At 42.1% G+C, this 23,022-nt stretch overlaps 1 protein-coding gene across 2 annotated transcripts in view; it reads right to left on the reverse strand.

Moving 5' to 3' along the window:
• The window catches only part of MTFR1L (mitochondrial fission regulator 1 like), a 28,585-nt gene extending 6,263 nt beyond the window's left edge, over positions 1-22,322 (reverse strand). For both annotated transcript variants that reach the window (XM_034413510.2, XM_034413509.3), the window contains exons 1-7: positions 22,230-22,322; positions 17,950-18,062; positions 13,394-13,493; positions 9,261-9,365; positions 6,585-6,694; positions 4,934-5,145; positions 2,220-2,532 (exon numbers count right to left, since the gene is read on the reverse strand). In XM_034413510.2, coding sequence (XP_034269401.1) covers positions 2,220-2,532; positions 4,934-5,145; positions 6,585-6,694; positions 9,261-9,365; positions 13,394-13,408 — 755 coding nt within the window. In that variant the 5' untranslated portion in view covers positions 13,409-13,493; positions 17,950-18,062; positions 22,230-22,322. The remainder of the gene's footprint in view (positions 1-2,219; positions 2,533-4,933; positions 5,146-6,584; positions 6,695-9,260; positions 9,366-13,393; positions 13,494-17,949; positions 18,063-22,229) is intronic.
• Between the last annotated feature and the right edge of the window lie 700 nt (positions 22,323-23,022).

Here is a 23,022-nt window from a genome sequence, read left to right on the forward strand (position 1 = left end):
CTAAGCGGTTTACAGAGTCAGACTATTGCCCCCAACAATCTGGTTCCTCATTTTACCCACCTCGGAAGGATGGAAGGCTGAGTCAACCTTGAGCCTGGTGAGATTTGAACTGCCAGATGGCAGGCAGCCGGCAGGCAGGCAGGCAGAAGTAGCCTGCAGTACTGCACTCTAACCACTGTGCCACTGCAGCTCATACGGAATATTTATGGTCAATGACCACAAAAGATGCATTGCCCTAAAATTCAAAACAATACGATGAAAACTCTATGCAATAAGCAACCATGTTGTTCAGGTTATTTTAAGACCCGTGGACTTTAACTCCCAGGAAATCAATTTTATTATTAAGAGACTGGCACAGGGGTTTGGAATTAAACATATTTAAATGTGAGCTCACTTATTTATAATGTGTTTCTCACATCTGTTCCAGCTCTAGTTTTCATGCAGTTTTCCCCTGATAATGAGGTAATTCTGTTTACTGGTTTAATTAACTTGAGGTAAGAGCAAGAATCCCAATGGATGAGCATATTAAAAGGTGCCAGGAGGATTTAAAATACAATTGATGTTAAGCTCTGATATTATGGAAAAGCATCCTTTAGAGAACTCCACACTTCCTTCGGTTTTGTTCTGCTCCACACATTACAGGTAGTCCTTGACGTACAATGATAATGGAGCCGGTTTTCAGCAAAAATGTTGTAAAATCTGGTGACATGATCATGGGATGCTGCAAACAGCTGTAAATGTAAGCCAGTTGCCCATGTGGCCTTGGGGGGCGGGGGCAGATATGTGTGTGGGTGGTGCATCAGAATTTTGGAACCAGGTTGTAAGTAACTTTGGGGGGGACGTAGCAGAACTTCAAATGATGCTACCTGACCCATTGTAAATCAAGGACTATCTGTACCAAGTTACTTCCTGGGCCATTTTGAAGGATTAGAAATTGAGATTAAGGAAACCCACTCTAAACCGGGGTGAAATCCAGCAGGTTTTGGAGAACCGGTAGCAGAAATTTTGAATAGTTCGGAGAACCGGCAAATACCACCTCTGGCTGGCCCCAGAGTGGGGTGAGAATGGAGATTTTGCAAGATCTTTCCCCCAGGAGTGGGGAGGGAATGGGGATTTTGCAGTATCCTTCCCCTGGAGTGGGGTGGGAATGGAGGTTTTGCAATATCCTTCCCTGAAGTGAGGAGGGAATGGAGATTTTGCAGTATCCTTCCTCTGCCACACCCACCAAGCCACACCCACAGAACCGGTAGTAAAAAAAATTGAATTTCACCACTGCTCTAAACCCAAGAGCTATGTTAGTCAACCAAACAGTCCTTTTAATCTGGTAGATCCCCCTCTCCTTCCTCAACAGGAGACACATCTACACTCCTTCATTAAGTGGTCTGTATTCATCAACCTGGCCCTTTAACAATTTGCTCTTCACTTGGATCACATAGAAGGGTATCATAACAATCAAGGTTGTGTGGAAGGGAAAAATTAACAGCCAGTTACTATGTTGGTGCCTACTTAGCAGTATGCCAAGCCAAAGTGAAACTGTATGGTACAGGTAGTCCTCAATTTACAACAGGTCGTTTAGTGAATGAATGAATGAATTTATTTATTGATTAGTCCTTGGGAGATACTTAGGAGGTCGTTTAGTGTCCCTTCAAAATCACAACAGCACTGAAAAAAAGTGACTTATGACCATTTTTCACACGATCTTTATGGCATCCCCATGGTCACATGATCAACATTCGGATGCTTAGCAGCTGACTCATATTTATGACGGTTGCAGTGTCCTGGGGTCATGTGATCCCCTTTTGCGACCTTCTGACAAGCAAAGTCAATGGGGAAGCCAGATTCACTTAACAACCATGATACTAATTGCAGCGATTCACTTAACAGATATGGCAAAAAAAAAAAAAAGTTGTAAAATGCGGCAAAACTCACTTAACAAATTTCTCATTATCAATATTAATTTTGGGCTCAACTGTGGTTGTAAATTGAGAACTACCTTTACTACGCTGGTCTAATTTTAACTCTACTGGTGCAACGCCATTTGGTTAACTTACTATGTGATGCATTTGTGGATTAATCTGAGCGCCAGGTTCAGGTGTTGTGTGAATGCAGCCGTACTATGATCTGGATTAGCTACTGTTTTAGAAATTAAAACACAGTGATTCACATGCAATTCACTGTTTGGCTTAATCTTAGGTACAAATTCAGAGAAAAGGACTTACGAGTCTTTGTTCTGTTTCATTCTATGAATGTCTTTCAGAATGCCCATCATATCCGCAAAACTACTGGCCTTTGAGAGAGACACCGTGTCATCGTCGTCCGAATCCTTCGCGTCGCCTTTGCAAAATTCAGAAGTTGCAGAACAAAGCATGGAAACAGATGGAAGTTCGGGACTTTCTAAGTCAGCCTCCTCTTCTGTGATGTCACTAATGACAAAGGAAGTTGTAGACTGGAATGAGGGTCCAAAGCAGGGCAAGGGAGAAGACACATTTGAACTTCCTGGAGATAATAACTCTGGCGTTAATGAAGAGGAAGCTGGGGGGGAAAAAAAGAATAATATAAGGAGACATGAACTGGCTGCCATATCAAGGGTTTTCTCCTTGCAAAAGCAATAGCACTTAAGACTTATATACTGCTTTACAGCCCTCTCTAGCCTATTGCCCCCAACAATCTGGGTCCTCATTTTACCGATCTCGGAAGGATGGAAGGCTGAGTCAACCTTGAGCTGGTGAGAATTGAACGGCTGGCAGTGAGCAGAATCAGCCTGCAATACTGCATTTTAACTACTGCGTCACCAAGGTGTCAACGTTCCAGAAAACCCCAACTCTACAATGAAAAATTCCAAGGCAAGCATTTTCTCAAAGTTCCATTTATTAGAATAGGTATATTGGCACATCTGGGAAAACCCGAATCTGAGAGTTCTGGGTTTTCCCTCAGTAAATCAAAACCTCCAAAACCATCCCCTGCATCCATCAGTCCATCACATGCTCCAAATCACCATCCGTCCCATCTCGAGACATCACTCCAACCACTCCTCCTCCAGATGCAGGATTGTCCTAACCTTGACCGAAAGGAAGAATGCTGTTTTGTCTAAATACATTCCCTCTACTGAATCCCCCCTCCTACTTTCCCACACAGGAGAAGGTGGCAGCGTGGAAGTTTCCGGGGCTAATATGGCTTCCAAAGCTGACACAAGGCCAAGGAAAGGAGGAGAGAAATAACAATAGCACTTAGACGTATATACTGCTTCACAGTCCTCTCTAAGTGGTTTAGAAAGTCAGATATGGAATTCAGGGAGTTGAAGTTCATAGGTCTTGAAGTTGTTGAGGCTGAGAAACAATAATCCAGAATCTACAGTTCCACTCTCATAGAGTCAGCAGAAGAATCCAGTTATCAGTGCCAGATAGGCAGACATACAAAACACCACCCAAAGAATTTTTTTTTTTCCAGGAAGAACTAAGACTGCCTGCTTTGCATGCTTCTTCTCATAGGTTGTTTTAATAGCCTCTAAAACAAGAATGAAAAAAAAAAAGAAAGCAGAAAAATCTGCCTTTCAGCCTAGAAGGGCAACATTTTGGAGGCCACACGGGCTACAGGAGCAAATTCTCAAACGGGCATCAAAGGAGTAGGAGCAACATTCTCTGTGTTCTTTTCAGAAGGTTCCACAGACTCTTGCTTCAACCATGAGAGGCTATTTGTAGTAACTGCATTACAGCTGCATTAAACATACTAGTTTCCCATTCTTCCATCTTTTCTGCTGTAGATAAACAAGTTAAATTCCACTTTAAGAGGGTGGTAACACGATTAGTTAACAGGGTTTAACAGTTTTGGTATGGATGTTGGCCTCAGAGGCAGCTAAGTTGACATAGACACTAAACAGACTAGCTAGAGAGGAACACGGCATCATTTCAGCTCTGCCAACCCACTCACGTGCCTGCATGGGGCCTCTCATCACCAGCAGCCATCAGATAAGTGTTTAAATAACAAGGCTGCTATAATTATTCCAGGCCCAGACCACAGACTCTCCAAAGAGGAGAGAGACTGTCAAAGAGCGTAAACTTTTAAATACACCATGATAGTTTGTAAATTATGAACGGTTGATCCCACGGAGTTCAACCTCTAAATTAGTGGCAGGCAATAAATTGGCTCTTAAGTTACAAGAGGATGTAGAGGCAAAAGATGTTTCTTGTTGAACACAGAAACATCGCAGATGCTAAACACTTGATTCTGGGATGTTGCATGTGTTATAAATAACATGCAGGTTGCCAATGGCCTGAAGTTTGATAACGTCACCCTGGCTGATGCTGCAATGCTCATAAGTGCAAGGACCAGGGGTGAAATGCTCACGGTTTGGACCGGATCACCCGATCTGGTAGCGATGGCGGCGGGTGTTTCGGAGAACTGGTAGCAAAAATCCCTGCCCCCCCGCTGAGTCACGCGATCATCAGAGGTTTTTTTTTTTTTTTACTTTTGAAAGCATTTTTTCTACAACCTCTTTGGCCGAAGAGGTTGTAAAAAAATTGCTTTTAAAAGGCTCTGACGATCCCAGCTGAGTTGCCTGATTTAAAAGCAAAATGCTTTTAAAAGAAAACAAAAGCCTCTGACGATTGGGCAACTCAGCTAGGATTGTCAGAGCCTTTTAAAAGCATTTTTCGGCCGAAGAGGTTGTAGAAAAAATGCTTTTAAAAGTTAAAAAAAAAAAAAAGTTGGCCATGCCCACCCAGTCACATTACCCCCCACCAAGCCACTCCCACAGAACTGGTAGTAACAAATTTTACATTTCACCACTGGACTGGACACAAGCCCCTTTTTGTTGCAACTTCAAAGTCACCAAGTGAATGGTTGTAAATCAAGGACTATATGTAAAGTGTTGATATTTTGGCTCGGTTTTATTTCTTAGTATGATGCTTCCAATAATGAGATGCTGGGCATTTACCTGAATCTCCAGAAACAATTTTAGCGATCTGACTCCGCAGGTGACTCAATTCTTCCTGGAGTTCTGTGGTTCGACTCAAGGCAGGTAAACATGGTTTCCTCAGCGCCAACAATTTTTCTTCTTGCTTCCTCAGATTTGGGACCGAAGCATTCCGCTGAATAACAAAGAATGGCGTGGGTTTCCATCTGTGCTTGAATGGACGTGTGTCTGTCCTGGAAGTCAAAAACCCAACATTTCAGTGAAACTGACCCTGATCAACAAGGAACAGCTATCCTGAATTGAAGGGCTGTGCAATGCAAAGGGCCTTTGCTTCACAGAGACTCTAAATCAGTGATGACAAACCTATGACACACTTATCAAAGGTGACACACCATGAGACGGGTGACACAACAACATTAAATAACTCCCAACAACTATTCTTGAAAGCACACCCTGTTCTTGTATGAAGCTGCAGAAACTACATGAAAAGAAGGTGTGCTCTTGTATAGCCACTGGACTCTGGAAGTGGCGTGAGTACAGGCCATGCTTTTGCACAGTTTTGAGAGGCTGCGGGGGCTACCGAAGAGCTTTCTCCAAAGCTGCTTTGAGAACGAAGGCCTCTCAACAGAAAGAGGACACTGCCTGAAGGTAGGTGGTATGTGGCAGATCTCACGGAGCGCTGGGCCTTGGGGGCATTTGATATGCCAAGCCCTAAATGTTTGCCATCGCTGCTTTGAGAGGCACCCAAAGCACCTGCTGGGAATGCCTTAAAGCAGTGATGGCTAATTTTTTTGCCATCGCATGCCAAAAGCGTGGGGAGTATGGGGGGGTATCATGTGTGCGCGTGTTCACACCCATAATTCAATGCACCCCGCACACGCGCGTGACCCCACACGCTCCCCCACTTTTGGCACACAATGGCCCGGTAGGCCTGTTTTTCGCCCATCCCAGGCTCCAGAGGCTTTCGTGGAGCCTGGGGAGAGCGATAAATGGGCCTCCCCACCCCAAGGCCCTCTGGAGGCCAGAAACGACCTGTTTCCTGACTTCCAGTGGGTCCGGAAGGCCCGAACATCAGCTGGCCGGCGCACGCATGCATGCCCGAGCTGAGCTAGGGCAATGCTCATGTGCCCACTAATATGGCCCCGCATGCCGCCTGTGGCACACGTGTCATAGGTTCGCCATCATGGCCTTAAAGCAAGGGTCTCCAACCTTGGCAACTTTAAGACTTGTGGACTTCAACTCTCAGAGTTCCTCAAGTCCACAAGTCTTAAAGTTGCCAAGGTTGGAGACCCCTGCCTTAAAGCAATGTCTTTTCCTGGCTTCTGCAGCTGTTGGGTGATTCTGGAAAAACATACATTTGCTGAAGATTTTCCCAACGGTTCATTCATATGCAGCCAGCCAGTCACTCAGAACCAACACTTAACCTCAAAATGTGGATCCCTGGACAGTCCTGATGAATTGTATGAAAGGACACAGTCATCTCTGATCCTCGCTTGACTAATTAAGCTATCCAACGACGATAAAAACACAATTTAAGTCTAGAACAAGTTGACGACATTAGGAAGAAACCTAAACCGACCCCATCTTAATTCTCTGGGGTACGATTCCTGCGCTGGGGATGTTCTACTTTAGAAGTCAAGAGAGTTGAAAAAGGAGAAGGAACCCTACCTACCTGACTCTGGCATAGGTTTCTTCATCATCGGAGGCAATCCAGGCAACATCTGCCAGAGTGGGAACAGGGGGGATGTCATTGAAATAGAAATCAGAAATGTCTGGTAGTGGCTAGAAGAGAGAAGACACCAACCTCATTAGCTAAACTCAGCACCACATTTTAAGCATTGTTTAATGAATAATTCCTGCTTCACCTTGGGGTCCAGGTTGGATTAGAATTCTAGAAATTACATCTGCCCAATTAAAGAAGGGTACTGAAAACCAACATCTGGTGAATCTAGAAAAGCAGCGTAATCTGAAACAAGCATATCCTCATCCCTCTATCAAGCACTCTCGTTCTGGATTCCAGATGGTCATGCCTTTCGTAGCTATTGTAGGCTAGGGCAGCGGCCCCCAAAGTTTTGGGCATCAGGGACCAGTTCTGTGCTGAGAGGTTTTTCCATGGACCGGAGGGGTTATGGTTTTACATGCTGCCTGCATCCCATGGATGGGGCTTCATTTGTTTGTTCGGACCAGTATGCTGCAACCCAGTGCCAGTCCACGGACCAGGGGTTGGGGACCCCTGAGCAAGGGGATCTTGTAATCCCCGACACTGGCCATGCTGGCTACCTTATAGCAGTTGTAGCTGAAAACATCTGTAGAAGGCACACCCAGGTAATAAGGTGATAGAGGTTGAAGCAGCTCAACTGTCACTCATTGCCTGCTTTTTCTAGGTAATCACAAATCTTGGCGAATGTTGATTGAGAATGCCCATATTTTGACTGACTCTTGAGGAGCGGGGAAGTGGGTGGCTTGCTTTGTTGGCTTTATTTGTCTTTGCGAATATAATAAATTCCTTGTTCTTTTACCAAACTCCCAAATTTCCCCAGAGAACACACTAGCTCTCCTGTTTCAACTGTTTCTGTCAGCAGGATGCTACAGCGACTTTGCTCTTAGAGAAAATCACAAGTGGGCAATTTCTGTAGGAGGGCGAGTAAATGAAGGTCATTTAGAGAAAGCAGCTGCTTTGCAAAAACATGCTGAAAAGATGCGCTCAGTTCTTTTGAGATTGGAAACGATCATGGAATCCGTAGACTTGAGCCCAAAGCATTCAATCTACGCATGAGGTGTTTGTGCATTGCACATAAAAACTTCCCAGTATGTGTGCTTTGCAAGAAGCTAGAAAAGCCACCCCATGGTGACCCATTGCCACTGAAGCCTACAGCAATGCAAATGATGAGAAAGAGGTTCAGACAATTATTTTTCTGAAAGCTTCATTCCAGATGGAGAAGCAACTCTTAGGCAAGTATTGTGTACATAAATGAATCCTGGAACCACAACAGAATGATAACAAGGGATGTTCTACAAATATACATGTCCTCACAAGCACAGGCTGGCAACCTTTTAAGGCACTGTTCCCTACTCCCATGAAATGATCACATGACCTCTATTCAGATGGTTAAATCTCACACAATCTCTGCTTTCTCAATCCTGTGATCTCATGAAATATGAGAGTAGGGAAATTTTAGAAGATTCCAGGTTTAAAAACGGCCTTTAATTTGGAAGGTCAATTGATGCTATCTAAGGTGTGACGGATAGCAGGTTTTCACCTAGAAAATATACAACAATATTAAAGCCTTGGTTATGATTACTAATGATCATTATGCTGGGATGGGTGGGTTGCCTTCTGGTTTTTGTATAATTTACATTCTATGATCAAGGTAACCCTTTAAGATTTCCTATCTGATGTTTATTATTACTTAATACACTTGATACTGAAGACAGTATCCTATTATTACAGTATTAAGAGTATTACAATCCTACTTGTATTAATCAGGGACCACGTTCTCCAGAATGCATGTAAGACTAGGTTGTGAATTACCTTGTGCAAATATGGTTACATCAAATATCAAACATTGTTCTATAGTCAAAGTGTTTTTTAGCAGGTAGCCACATTTCTTCTAAAGGCTTTCTATAGAACCTGAAAGCTATATGATAAACAGCGTTAGGACCAGGGTGGATAAAAATCAATGATTTTTTTTAAAAAATCAAAAAAATCAGATTTTTTTGATTTAAATCGGATTTTTTTGCTTTTTATTGAATTTATTTTAATAAAAAACTTTTGGGGTAAAAATCTATCGTAAGATAGTTTTCTATTTAAGATACATAAATAATTTAGTTTATTTAGCATGAAATGGAGCTTAGTTATGTAGCATGAGGCTGTATATTCTGCAACACTGGGACTATCGGTGAGTCAACAGTGGGTCAAAGAAGTAGGAGAGATGACAGCTGCTCTTTAAAAATTATGATTTAAATCGAGTTGATTTAAATCAAGCCTTTTTACTAGTGATTTAAATCATGATTTAAATTGTGATTTAAATCAAATCCACCCTGGTTAGGACTTCCCAAAAAAGTTGCAAATATATTAGTAAATATTAAACAGCCTTTTATCAATTAAAAACATTTGTTTTAACTATCCCAAAGGATTCCGCCCCCCCCCCCCCCCCAAAAAAAAAAAAAAAAGGCAACTAGACTTTCTTGGTGTTTTCCTTGAAAACATTTTTTGGATGAGAAGCAAAACGTTTTCAAAGAAAACACCAAGAAAGTCCAGGAGCCTTTTTGAAAGAAAAAAGAAAAACACCTTTGGAACAACCATGACTTGGATGATTGATACACAATCACAAATACACAACTTTACCTGGAAGGAAGCTCTGGGACATGGTTTTAAAGGAAGGCTTGTTCCAATTCTTCTCACAAAACTGCGAGATGAACCATGGGGTTTGTTCTGCCAAATTGGTATTGTCTGAGGACCAATACAATATTAAATGAAATTATTCGATCAGTAGATAAAGGGTAGTTGTAAAAAATAAAACCTGTCTTCCCAGTTTCATGCAAGAGATTAAATATACTGGGCACTTGCAGTTAACTTTACTCACAGAACAATGGGAGAAGTAACCAAAACTTTAGATAAATCCCTCAGTGGAACTTGAGTGACTCATTTCACTGCTCATTTGCTCAAACATCTCGCAGCATCTTTCCTGTTGCTTGTATGTTAATGTGCTGGGATACTACTGGTCAATGGGCAAAATTTGCATCCTAAATCTGGCTTGCCATTGTAATCTATCCTAGTCACAACAACGCTGTGAAGACTCTTTTTGTCTGCAGGTCACCAGCAAGCCACCAGAATTCTGATTAGTTCAATTGTCATTTATCAAATCAAGTGAAGGTTTAACACAGCAAACCAGGTGATGACTTGGTCACCTGCTTTTTAGTTCAGCTAGTTTTACAAACACAAAGTGAATTATTTGAATCAGAAAAATACGAAGGAAACAATTCAAAATTAAAATGTTTTAAAGACAGCGGCCTTAATACAATTTAATTACTATCATCAAGAAACATCATAGAACGTATTTTGATCCGTAGTATTAACTTTAATTGCTGGTCTGGGATAGTCCTGTTTAAAGGGAATTTTTCTTTATTCTGTACTAAGGAATTTGAAAACAACTTTATAAATACAGCCAGTGTATGGGGGGCGGGGGGGGGCGGCTTAGCTACCAATCGTTTTGTTTCTGGTCATTTTAAAAAGTTATTCTGCAGGCAGTTTATTAGTCACTAAAGGCTGCAGAGCTTTTCTTTAAAAGTGGGACATCAAATTTCATTTTCAGAAATTTTAGTATGTAGATTATATACAGCAAACAGAATAATTTAATGGTGGAATAAAGACAATGTGGGAATTGGAAGGCCTCCCCACAATTCTATAAACTGACCTTGAATTGCAAAAGGAACAAGTGATATTTCTCTATCCTAATGCTTTGCTAGGATATAAATTGCCAAGATAAGGGAGAAAAACACAAGTATTGTCAAAACAAATAATACCATATGATACTATGTCATAATATGTGAAAAATTATTAATATGGCAAGTGAACTCTGCCTCTATTCTAGAAAGATTAATAGTTTCTGCAACTGGCAGTGTCAGCGTTCCAGAAAAAAACCCCAACTCCAAGTAAAAACTCTGAAGCAAGCATTTTTCAAAGTTCTATTTACTAGGATAGGTAAACTGGCACATCTGGGAAAACCCGAATCTGAGAGGTCCGGGTTTTCCCTCAGTAAATCAAAACCCCCCAAACCATCCCCTCACTCCTCAGACGATCACAGGCTCCAATCACCATCCGTCCCATCTTGAGACAGCACTCCCACCACTCCTTCCCCAGATGCAGCATCGGCCTGACCTTGACCGACAGGAAGAATGCTATTATGTCTACAGACAACCCCTCTACTAAATCCCGCCTCCTACTTCCCCACACATGAGAAGGTGGCAGCATGGAAGCTTCCGGCCTAATACGGCTTCCAAAGCTGACAGGCAGATTGGCAACCTTTTTCAATGCTGAGCCTGGGTCTGCCATTGGGGATCCTGTACAAGGGTACAATCCAGGGGTGAAATGCTATCGGTTCGGTAGTAAAAAAAATGCTACCGGTTTGCTCAAACCGGTATTTCTGACGGTCAGCTGTGCCGCGTTGTAGCGAATCTAAATCGTGCGGCACAGCTATCCCCCTTCCCCCCGCTGTTCTACTTACCTTAAGCCTGCTTTTTCAGTGCTGCACGGTAGTGCCTGCAGTGTGCATGCGTGCATAGTGCACATCTGGCACGCACCACGCATGTGCGCACGCAGTAAACCGGGGGGGGGGGAGTGACAAAGTTTTACTTTTAATTGAGTGTAAAGCTGGCACCTAGAGCCGGTTTTTCATCAGGAATATGCCAATTTGATATGTCCCAATAAAATGTTCTTTGAGGAATCTGCCTGCTTCAGAGTTCTTATTGAATGGGATGTATTCCATGGAACCCCGACATAATGATTATAATGGGACAATCGTGCTTTGGAAGTCTCACTTGAGGACAATGATAATTAACATTTATTATGGTCATAAACCAGCATAATAAAAAGAAATAAACTTCCCAAATGAGCATATGTATGTATACTATAAAACATAAAACACTGAAAGATATAGAGACAGAGATAAAAGCGAAATGGGCCAAAAGTCTCAGTGTGGGAGGAGGGCCTGTGTATTGGGGAAGTTTTTTTCCCATCATCCATGGTCAAAGCAATAAACAAACTGAACTGGATGGAACTTGGGGTGGGGGTAGGGGGCTGAACATTTTTTCTCCAAATGGCAATGGCAACAGCACAGAATTTAGTTATGTTTCCGGAGATTTCAGCTGGAAGAAACAACACATTTCCTTGACTGACCTGCAAGAACAATTTAGCAGCAGCGGGCTGATTAGGTCTTGAATGCCAGCCTGTGTGAAAAGGACAGGACAACAACACAGGTGGCTACCTCAAGGTCACTCTGGTTTTGACTTGGGATGCCTGGTCTCCTGTCTAGCAACACTGAAGGCAAGGTATTAAATCTCAACAGGTTGAGAAAAGGCTCAAGCCATTAGGCAGCTGTCTGGGATCAAGGACCTTTGGGCTTGCCCTGATCATAAAGGGGAAGAGGGGAGAAGTCCAATCATTTGAAGACTGGTGAGCAGAGCATGTTGTCTCAGTTCCAAACTGGCTCCCACTTTGGCCAGCGTAATCAGATACCAGATTGACAGATAGCACCTAAATGCAATCTAATTTGTTTTTCCCAAATTAGCTGCAGTTACCCAATTGCCTTAAAGAAGTGAGAATTCCTGGAATAAAGAACAATTTGGAGCAGAATCTAAAACATTCAAGGCATGGGAGCAGTTAGCCCAGATAACAGGAGGTAGATGTACTCAAAATAAAATTTGGGTGGGTGGAGAGGCTTCAAGAGAGCTTCCTAAGAAGACTTTCACCTGTGAATGTTGCTCAAAACTCTCCAGCTCTGGCATATTGATGGCACTATGATTAAACAGGTGCACAGAGCAAACAGATCATCAAATAAAATGATCTCAAGAGTTCTCACTTGAGACACAAATGTCCAAGTGAGATTATACTTTGGAGGCATAATGTGAAGACCTGGCTCTCTGGAGAAGTTTATGATGCTGGGAAAGATGGAAGAAAAGAGAAGGACCAACAGCAAAATCGATGAATTCAATTGCCATAGTGATGGACTCGCCACCGGAAGACCTAAAACACAGGTGTCAAACTCGCTGTATCTCGTTGTCATTATGTGACGTTTCGTGAAGTTTTCCCCCATTCGCGGAACTGGGGTGGGCGTGGCCTGCATGTGACGCATCTGGTCCATGGGCCGCCAGTTTGACACCCCTGACCTAAAGGGTCAGTATAGGGGCAGATTGTCCTGGAGAAAATGTACTGAGGTAGTCACTATGAGTCTATACTGACCTGACGGCATGCAATCAATCAATCAATCAAATCAAATCAAGTTATAAAGAAGGGAACTGGCTGCCTTGACAATGGGGGACGCAGTATAATCTATTCAGACTAAATGCCAGATTGTACAACTTTTGGCTCTCTTTTACTTGTAGCTATATATTTTTGCCTAGTCCCTGAAAACTATGGCAAGCTTGAAGCTTCAAGCCTCAGCTTCATCATGCCAATCATGCACTGAACATCAAAATGAGGTTCCATGTATCTTTAATTTTCAAAATAACAATTTGGAGATTCAATTTCACCCACTAGGGGACGACATTCTCTAAAGCAATAAACCTGGAAGAACAGGCTAATTTGTCTTGTAAGGGTTGCTTGTTTTATAGTGTTTGGATGTTCTTTTCATTTTAATGTTATTGTATTTGTTTTTACTTTTTACCACTCACAGTTGTCATAGAAGTGGGTGGTTTTATACATTTCCAACAGTATAAATAAAATAAGCAATACTGTCAAAATAAAAAAAATCAGGTACTTACTGATTCAGCTTCCATGTCTGTCCATACAAGAAGTATAGGTAAGTCACAGGAATAAACTGAAGCCCCAGGATTTATATATAAGCTGCACAGTATTTCATCCCTGAAGAAAATTGACTTGTTACAAACACAGATGAATGCAGATTTCACAGTTGTTTCATGTAATTTATAGAAGGTAAGCAAAGCCTTGAGAGGCCTTTAATGATGCTGTTGGAACAGCTGATAGTCTGCCAAACAGAAATGACAGTTTCTTGTACTCTAAAAAAGATATTCCTCATAGACACTTAAGTAACCTCTCAATTACACAAATTCCCTTGATAATTTGCTTCACTATTCAATTACACAACTATTCAAGAAGTAAGACAAGTCCTTTGGTTGACAATGGCTAAGCCTGGTAGAAGGGAAGCTATTTTATTGCTGAAATAAAAGACAAAAATGTAGGGTTTGGATTAGAAGTTTCTCCAGGCCTTTTGCCACTTTTACCTGTCATCTTTGACTGGAGAAAACATGCTGTCATTATTACATACTGATTGAAGTGAAAGAGAATATTCCCTCATCATTACAATTAATATTTCTTTACTTTGTGATAAAAAAATGCTACAATCTAAGTCAGGGGTCAGCAACCTACGGCTCTGGAGCTGCATGTGGCTCTTTCACTCCTCTGCTGCAGCTCCCTGTCACTCAAAATATGTGTCACAACTGCCAATGTGCGACAACCGCCAGCACACAATTTATTGAACTTTTCAACCCCCGGTAGGCCAACCATAGATAAATCCAAGAAAAGAAAAGTTTCAGAAGAAAACAGAATGTTTAATTCAACTACATATGCTAGTTTTGTGGCCACTCAAGAAATAGTCAGGCACGGGAAGGGTTTTGTTGCTCCCGGTGTTTTCTTTTCTGTGGGAAACGGGTCCAAATGGCTCTTTGAGTGTTTAAGGTTGCAGACCCTGGATCTTCATCTTAAAGTTTCAGCATGCATTTCTTTGGTATCATCTGGAAAATGTCCCTCATGAGAGAATTATCTTTATCTTTCTTGGTGATCTCAATTTGCCTCTTATTAATTGGACCCTAAACAAATGTACATCTGAACCTATACATGCAACCCTGTACAATGCTGTTACAACTCTGAAGCTGGAACAGTTGGTAACAAACAACACTAGGCTCAACAACTGCTTAGATCTCATCTTCTGCAATAGTCTAAACTCAATTTATGGCCGACAAGTTAAAGAACCTTTTTCCAACAGTGACCACAGCATGATTGATTTTTGCCTCAATTTATGTCCTTGCAAAGAGGGCCATAATGATGGGACTCCAAATTATAACTTTAAAAAAGCCAACTATGATCTCATAGCTGCCAACCTCACATCTCGATTGGCACCTTCTGTTCACAGGTTGTAATACTGCAGAAGATTATTATAACACTTTTTTGATCAAAGTCAATAGAGTCATTAACCTATACGTACCAATAATAATCCCTAAGGCCAAAAAAACCAAATTATCCATAACAATAAGAAAGCTACAATCCAAGAAAAAAAATCTCTTTGGCGAGAAAACAAAACTGGCTATGTAGCTAACTTTAAAAACCGCTATAAAGCCTTATGCCACCCGATAAAGGCAGAATGTACCAATTACCATCAAATCAGACCAATCATCAAACAGGAGGAAGAGCTGTTACACTCAAAATCCACCCGAGCCTTCTATAATTTCATAAATGCCAAACTTGAAAACTATCCCACCCTTAAAAGGGTCTAACGGGGAAGAATGTAACAATGAAGCTGTTAGGCCAACCTCTTCAATACGTTCTTCAGTTCAGTCTTTGTCAACAGCAATGGCTGCTGCCCCACATTTCCTAATCGTGCCATAACTAATTGTAACGATTTACTACATACTGATTTTACAGTAGATAACGTTGAAATGGCACTACGTAACCTAAAGCCATCTCTAACTCTTGGCCCCGATGGATTATGTGCCTACTTCTTAAAAAAGCTTGCCACAGCCATAGCTGAGCCTCTATGCACAGTATCTTTCAGAACCAGCTCCTTGCCCGGCCTAAGGTCATTAGCCACAGTCATACCTATCTTTAAAAAGGGAGACCCTGGTCTAGTAGAAAATTACAGACCAATCTCATTTTGTTGTGTCACCTGTAAAATCATGGAATCAATTATAAACCAAACATCACCCTCCACTTAGAGACAAACAACCTGTTTTCTAACAAGCAGTTTGGTTTCAGGAAAAATTTGTCCTGTAATCTGCAACTCCTACACTGCAGAAACATTTGGACCACACATCTTGACCATGGTAAAGCAATAGACGCAATTTACATAGACTTCTGCAAAGCCTTTGATTCAGTGGTGCACGACAAACTACTACTGTTAAAACTAAGTTCTTACGGCATTTCCGGATCCCTGCACAAATGGATAGTTGTGTTCCTGTCAAAGAGGCAACAAGTAGTCAAAATAGGGAGGGCCCTATCAAATCTGGCACCAATTAAAAGTGGTGTCCCCCAAGGCAGCATTCTATGACCCATACTTTTTCTGCTTTACATCAACCACCTATGCGATCATATTAAAAGCAGCTGCATCTTTGCTGATGACGTAAAATTATTTAACACCACTGACAATGCTGCTGCCCTACAAAGTGACCTTGACCATGTGTCAGAATGGTCGCGCATTTGGCAACTCCAAATCTCAACTAACAAATGCTCTGTCCTACACATTGGCAATAAAAATCAGAACACCAAATATAAGTTGGGCGGAAACGACCTCGTAGACAACCCTCATTCTGTCAAGGACCTAGGAGTACTCATCTCAAACGATCTAAGCCCCAGAGCTCACTGTAACAGCATTGCCAAAAAGGCATTAAGAGTTGTTAACCTAATTTTGCAAAGCTTCTTCTCCGGTAACATTGTATTACTAACTAGGGCATACAAAACCTTTGCCAGACCAATTCTTGAATTCAACTCGTCTGCCTGGAATCCACATTGTATATCAGACATTAACACGATTGAGCGGGTCCAGAGGTATTTCACGAGAAGACTACTCCACTCCTCTACTCACAATAGAATCCCTTATGCCACCAGGCTTGAAATTTTGGGCGTGGACAATCTGGAACTGCGTCGCCTGCGATCTGATCTAAGTATAGTACACAAAATTGTCTGCTACAATGTCTTACCTGTCAACAACTTCTTCAGCTTCAACCTCAATAATACATGGGCAAACAATTGATACAAACTCAAGGTAAACTGCTCCAAACTCGATTGCAGAAAATACGACCCCAGCAACAGAGTGGTCAATGCCTGGAATGCTCTACCCAACTCCATTGTTACATCCTCAAACCCTCACAGCTTCAACCTTAAACTGTCTATTGTGGACCTCACCCCATTCCTAAGAGGTCCGTAAAGGGAGCGTGCATAAGCTCACCAGCGTACCTACCATCCCTGTCCTACTGTCCCCATTTATTTGTACTCATTTCCTATGTTCATGACCATGTTCATATTCATACCTGCTATCTTGTACATGTTTGACAAACTAATACAATTAAATAAATAAATAAAAATTAAAAGTTTGCAAAACATAGATTATTTCAAATTATGAACACAAGGCATCTGAACAACCTTGCTATAAAGGTGCAGCTTAGGTCCATGTGGCCATGTCTGAAATTATTTCTCCGGTTCTGAAGATTTCATTTTCTTCTCACTGAAATCCAACCACTAAGCATGGGATGAAATGCAACTAGTAACACAACTATCGGCATTCTCAAAAGAATAGCAACAGGGCAAAATCTGATGCAACTTCATTGTTTCAACCCAGAGGCCTTTATCAGAGATGGGGACCCAGTGAACAAATGACATAATGCCTTTACATTCTGTCCCTTCTGTGGTGTGACATTGCCTGTCTCTGTGAAAGCACTATGCTTGCAATATAATGCTTTCATCATGTTGACAAAAACCACCAATCCTGGTGAGCACCTCTCAGTTGTTTAGGTCTAGATCAGCATTTCTTAATCTTAGCAATTGGAAGTTGCTAAGAGCCTTGGTAGTACAGTGGTCTAAGGCACCCTGTTATTAAGCTGGTTATTAAGACCAGATGCCTGCAATTACTGCAGGTTCGAATCTCGCCAAGGCTCAAGGTTGACTCAGCCTTCCATCCTTTCTAAGGTAGGTAAATTGAGGACCCAGTTGTGGGGGCAATAAGATGACTTTGTATAAATATACAAAAAAGGATGAAGGCTATTGCTTAGCGCATTGTAAGCCGCCCTGAGTCTCCGGAGAAGGGCGGCATATAAATCAAATTAAAAAAAAAAAAAAGTTGGGTGGACTTCAACTCCCAGAAACCCCCAGACAGGCTAATGGATTTCTTCCAAGGATGAGGACAATTACAAATCCATTCTTCAACTAGGCCATTTTTTTGTCCCCAAAAATTAAAGGTTTCCCTCCCCACCCCACAAGGTATTGGGGGCTTCTAAAAATATAACACATATCCAGGCACTCTGTTATGCTAGTTAATGACAGCAATAAATCACCTTCCCCCCCGCCCTGCCTTCCTAAATATGGAACTCACCGAATAATCTGAAGGAGCTCAGCTTTTCCTCATAATGGAAGATCTGTGGAGTGACATCCCATTCACCAAAGGTATCACAGAACAGATCAGGGATTATTCCAATAATGATTGTTCTGTTGAATAATAACATAAACCACATTATTTACAGAATATGAAAATGAACAAATGTTGTCTGCAGGAACTAAAATGCATAAGCGTTGACTCTGTTCTATAAAAACAAGTTATACTTTCATTTCCCTCCTTAGCCCCGATTTTATGATGTAATTATCTGGTTCCTAAAACCAACCAGGTAAGACAGATAACCCCCAAATTTGTGACATGGGCTTTTAGATTGACCAAGTTTCACTAGTCATGTACACTACTTAGTCTGGCTTTGAAAACACAGTCAGTCCCTGATTTGGCTCATAAGAATGAAAAAAACAACCACCAAAGCAAAATAAGACAAAGGAAATGTGGATTTACAGATGACTGTTACGTATAACCTGGGTTAACAAAATCACAAATGAGGTGGTGATAAACCGCCTGGGAAAGCCGAGGGAAATCATCAAAGCCATTAAAAAGCCAAAGTTAGAATATTTTGGACATGTGATACAACACCCAGAAAAATATGGCATCCTTCAATTTAATCCTCTATGGAAAGATTGAAGGCAAACGAGGTCCAGGCAGAAGAAGAACATCATGGCTTCAAAATCTAAGGGTCTGATTTGGACAAAACTCAGCAGCATTTTTTCATACAGCTGTTGACAAAAATAGGATTGCCAACATGATCGCCAACGTCCGATGACAGATATGGCACAAGAAGAAGTTAATCATGGCAAACTTTACCAAAAAAAGTTATTATCTGATATGTCCAGTAGAGAGAGTTAACTCTCCAATCTATACAAAATTAGGGTCAAGCGTTTGACATGTGCCATTCCTGGTATCACCGTCAGCACCCCAGAATAACTACTCTCAATAGCAAAAGTTTCTTGACAAGTCATTTAGACAGAGACATATATAGAGTTATAGTGTTTATCCATCCTCAGTTCACATGTCATACAGAATGTAGATATGCTGAAGGTGGAGCTCTTTGGTGTCGGTTTTGCCCAGCTTGGAGGAAGAGGAAAATCAAAGAGAGATGAGCAGTAACAATACACACCAGAAATTAAAAGCTAATGCTCAAAATAACTCAGCAGCTGATTTAGTTGGGGGAAAAAATAAGGCATTTGTTTTGCCCAGCTTGCCCTGATAATATAAGGCCAAGCACGGAATGAACAATATCACTTTTTACAGAAATCAATACTGATCCAACAATACTGTATCAGCATCCTTAAAAATAAAGGGAAAAAATATTTTTCAAAACCCACATGAAATTTATGATGCTTAATGCAAACCACATTATCTGGAGCAGAAATGGGCAAAATGCATTATTAACAAATGCATTGCTAAGAAAAAAAAAGGAAGACACTTAATGAAGTAAGTTCCACCACTGTAAATAGGCCCAAACGCTTTGATTGGGTGGAGGTGGCATTATGCTGTACGTCTGTTGTTCTCCTCCTACAGACCATAATTAGTGGTAGAATTCAGATTATAGAATTTAATTGTATTAAAAAAAAACCTCTACTTTTATTTCATATAAGGGAAAGAATCCCAGGCTAGCAAGGGAAGCACAGCGAGCTTCAGGAAGGATACATGGGAAGCATGGAGGACGCATGAGTGGTGGGGTAAACCTGGCAAGGCTTAAGGAGGGTGCATTGGCTAGTGCAAGTGCTGAGTGGTTAGGGTAGGATGTGCAGATGAGGGAAACTTGCACTAGCAATTTGTGAACTTCCCTGCTGGTTTCCACAGTGACTTTCTGGGGAAGCTAGTAGGAAAGTTCACAAATTATGATGTGATTGTGGGGTGCTGCACCTGGTCTTCAATGGGAGCCAGTTGCCAAACACACACATTTCAATCATGTAACTGGGGGTGGAACTCTGAGGATCAATTCTAACCACCATATGGAATTATGGCATTCACTGTACTTCATTTTATATTACACTCCAGACTTGGAAAGACTGGAAAAATCAATAACAAATAACCTCCAGATAGATTAGTTATCTTATGTCAGATGCCTTGCATACTTGCTTGGCTGAAATTAACATCCAAAAATTCTTGGGGGCATCAGTTGGGGAGTGGACTGACAAAGGATATAGTAGAAAATAGCAAAGTTTATGTTTCTTTCCTCCCATTCACTCAAGAATATCCACTAGATGTGTTCACATAACACACTTCCCCTGTTTACAATACTGAATCAACCTATTTGTTGTTAGCTGGCTATAGTCATAAAAACACATTGTGAGGCATTTACAATTTAAAACAAACATATAACCATAATATAATCTTAACATGCATGAGCTTAAATGGACTCCAGAGGACGGTAGAGGACAGGAATGCCTGGAGGAATGTTGTCCATGGGGTCACGATGGGTTGGACACGACTTTGCAACTAACAACAACAAAAAATCTAACATGCACACATCTACTTATTACAAATTTGCAAATGAAACCAAGAAAAAAGCTGATACACTTTGAAAATCTAAGCTACCACATTGAATGTATGCACCAGTGCAGCACTTTGGAGATGCGAGGCCTTAACACACCCCTACTCCAGAGCCCCTGAATGAGCAGACTAAAGTTAGGATACAATACTAGAACCAATTCTTGAATAACTGTCCCTATTGAAGTTTCAAGCATCACTGTCTGGGGACATTCAGACTTTTTCAGTGAAGGTATTTTCCAGAAAAAAAGCCAATTCTCTCAGGTCTAAATGCTCTGCAAACAAAAGCAAAAAGCTGGTTCAATCACCAGAAAGAGAAAAAACTTTGTCATCATAATACAGTTACTTGGAAAAAGAAAACACTGAACTCTTCCAAGTAATTTACTGTGGAGTCAGCAGCTTGCTCTCTATAGGAAACCTAAGAACTGTCCAAAAAAGAGATGAACAATTTTGTCCTTAAGAAAGCTAATACCTTAATATCAATTTTCTACTTTTTAACAAATATCACTCTAGACATCCTCATCAAACGATCCTCTTTCTGGTCTCATACGCTACTTTGAAACAACAAAATGAATCAGAGAACCAAAAACCATTTTAAGGACAAACCTATTATTAGAGCACCAACCCCTAAACACCTTTTCAAACCTAATCTACCTAATGTAACATGGTTGAAAAGCTTGAGGTAGCAGTTATAAAATATCTACATAAGGATTTTTAATGTCAAGAAGCAGGATGCATTCGGTATGGCGTCAATCAGGGAATAAGTTTTGCTTCACCATCCTGCAAACTAAGTCACTCACAAGGAGAAAAATCAGCTTCTTACATTTAACCAATAAAAACCGAAAGTAAAATATTTTCCCCAGGACTACCTAGGTTTTTTTTTTCTTTTAAAAAAGGATGCTAAATCGTGATTCTCCAATTTAGAAGCTCTGCCCTTCAGAGGTATCTAAAGTAGATCTCCTGTGTAAGGGGGTTGCGACTAGATGACCTCTAAGGTCCCTTCCAACTCTTGTTACTGTTATTATTCAGTGGCGGGAGGGGACCGGGAGGAGAGAGATGAGCGACATGATTTTAAAAATAAAGACAACAAAGGAGATTTTGTGGCAAAACCTCCACTCAGCTACATGGAATTCATTGATAAGCCTTCTCGGACTAACGGGGCCACACACACCACAATCCCCACTCGCTGGATGGATGGGGAGGATGGGAGTGGCAGTCCCACCACCTTCCCCCCCCAATCCCCACCAAGACGGGTCTTTGGATGCAGTTTGGATCGCTTGGATTTTGTGGCGGGGAGCGAAGCCGACATCCTCCCCCCCACCACCTCCGAAAGTCTCTGCAAAACTGGGGAGGTGGGAAGCAAGGGAGGCGCACTCTGCACCAGCTCAGGAGCCCTCTTTTCCCAGAGGTTGGGCCTAGGAGGTTGATGAACTAAGAGAGGGGGAGTAAGAGAGGTCCAGTTAGTGCCCCTCCCCCCCACTTTGCCCGAAAGTCGCCACTCCCCCCTCTCCCTCCCCCTCCCCCTTTCACACGTTCCCTTCCCCCGACACGGTTCTGGCTCCACACCGACCCGTGAAGGCGGTGGTCGGTCCCGTCAGGCCGTGGGGAGCCCCACCCCCACCCAGCGAAGACGACCCGGACGCGGAAAGCGCCCTCGACGACCCCCCCCCCGCCAACCACCAACCGCGAAGGCCGCTTCCCGATGGTCCCGAGTTTTGCCTTTTACCTCGGCAACCGCCCGCCACCCCTTCCCCCCCCCACACCTTCTCAACGTCGCCCCGCTCTCCTCCTGGCGCATGCGCGGGGAAGGTCGCCGCGTGACGCCCCCACTCCGGCCCCGCCCCCTGGGTGACGACAGCGTCGGGAGGCAGCCAGGCATCCCCCGAGGGGAGGGGGGGGCGGCGCGTGCCGTGGATGCTCGAGGCGAGCCCGTTGCTTGCAAGCACCCCGGAGGCAGCCCTGCTTGGAAGGATAAACCCTGAAAAGGCGTGCTTTTATTTTATTTTATTTTATTTTATTTTATTTTATTTTATTTTATTTTATTTTATTTTATTTATTTTATTTTATATTTTATTTTATTTTATATTATATTTTATTTTATTTTATTTTATTTTATTATTTAATTTAATTTAATTTATTTTAAATAAACAAACAAACAAACAAGGTTTTTGGAATAAGCAGCGATGATCAGGGCTTGCTGAACGAATTCAACGGGATCCGCTAACTCAATGTGCCAAGCTTGGATGTTTTTCCCTCCTCTGGGATTTTACTTTAGTTTAGATCAGGGGTGAAATCCAGCAGGTTCGGACAGGTTCTGGAGAACCGGTAGCAGCGGGAAATACCACCTGTGGCTGGCCCCAGAGTGGGGTGGGAATGGAGGTTTTGCAGTATCCTTCCCTTGGAGTGGGGTGGGAATGGAGGTTTTGCAGTATCCTTCCCCCAGGAGTGGAGAGGGAATGGGGATTTTGCAGTATCCTTTCCCTGCCATGCCCACCAAGCCACATCACGCCCACCAAGCCACGCCCACAGAACCGGTAGTAAAAATTTTTTGGCCAA

The sequence above is a fragment of the Pantherophis guttatus genome, chromosome 10 (genome assembly GCF_059756535.1).
Source record: "Pantherophis guttatus breed Tessera chromosome 10, ASM5975653v1, whole genome shotgun sequence".
In the NCBI taxonomy this organism is placed as follows: domain Eukaryota; kingdom Metazoa; phylum Chordata; class Lepidosauria; order Squamata; family Colubridae; genus Pantherophis; species Pantherophis guttatus.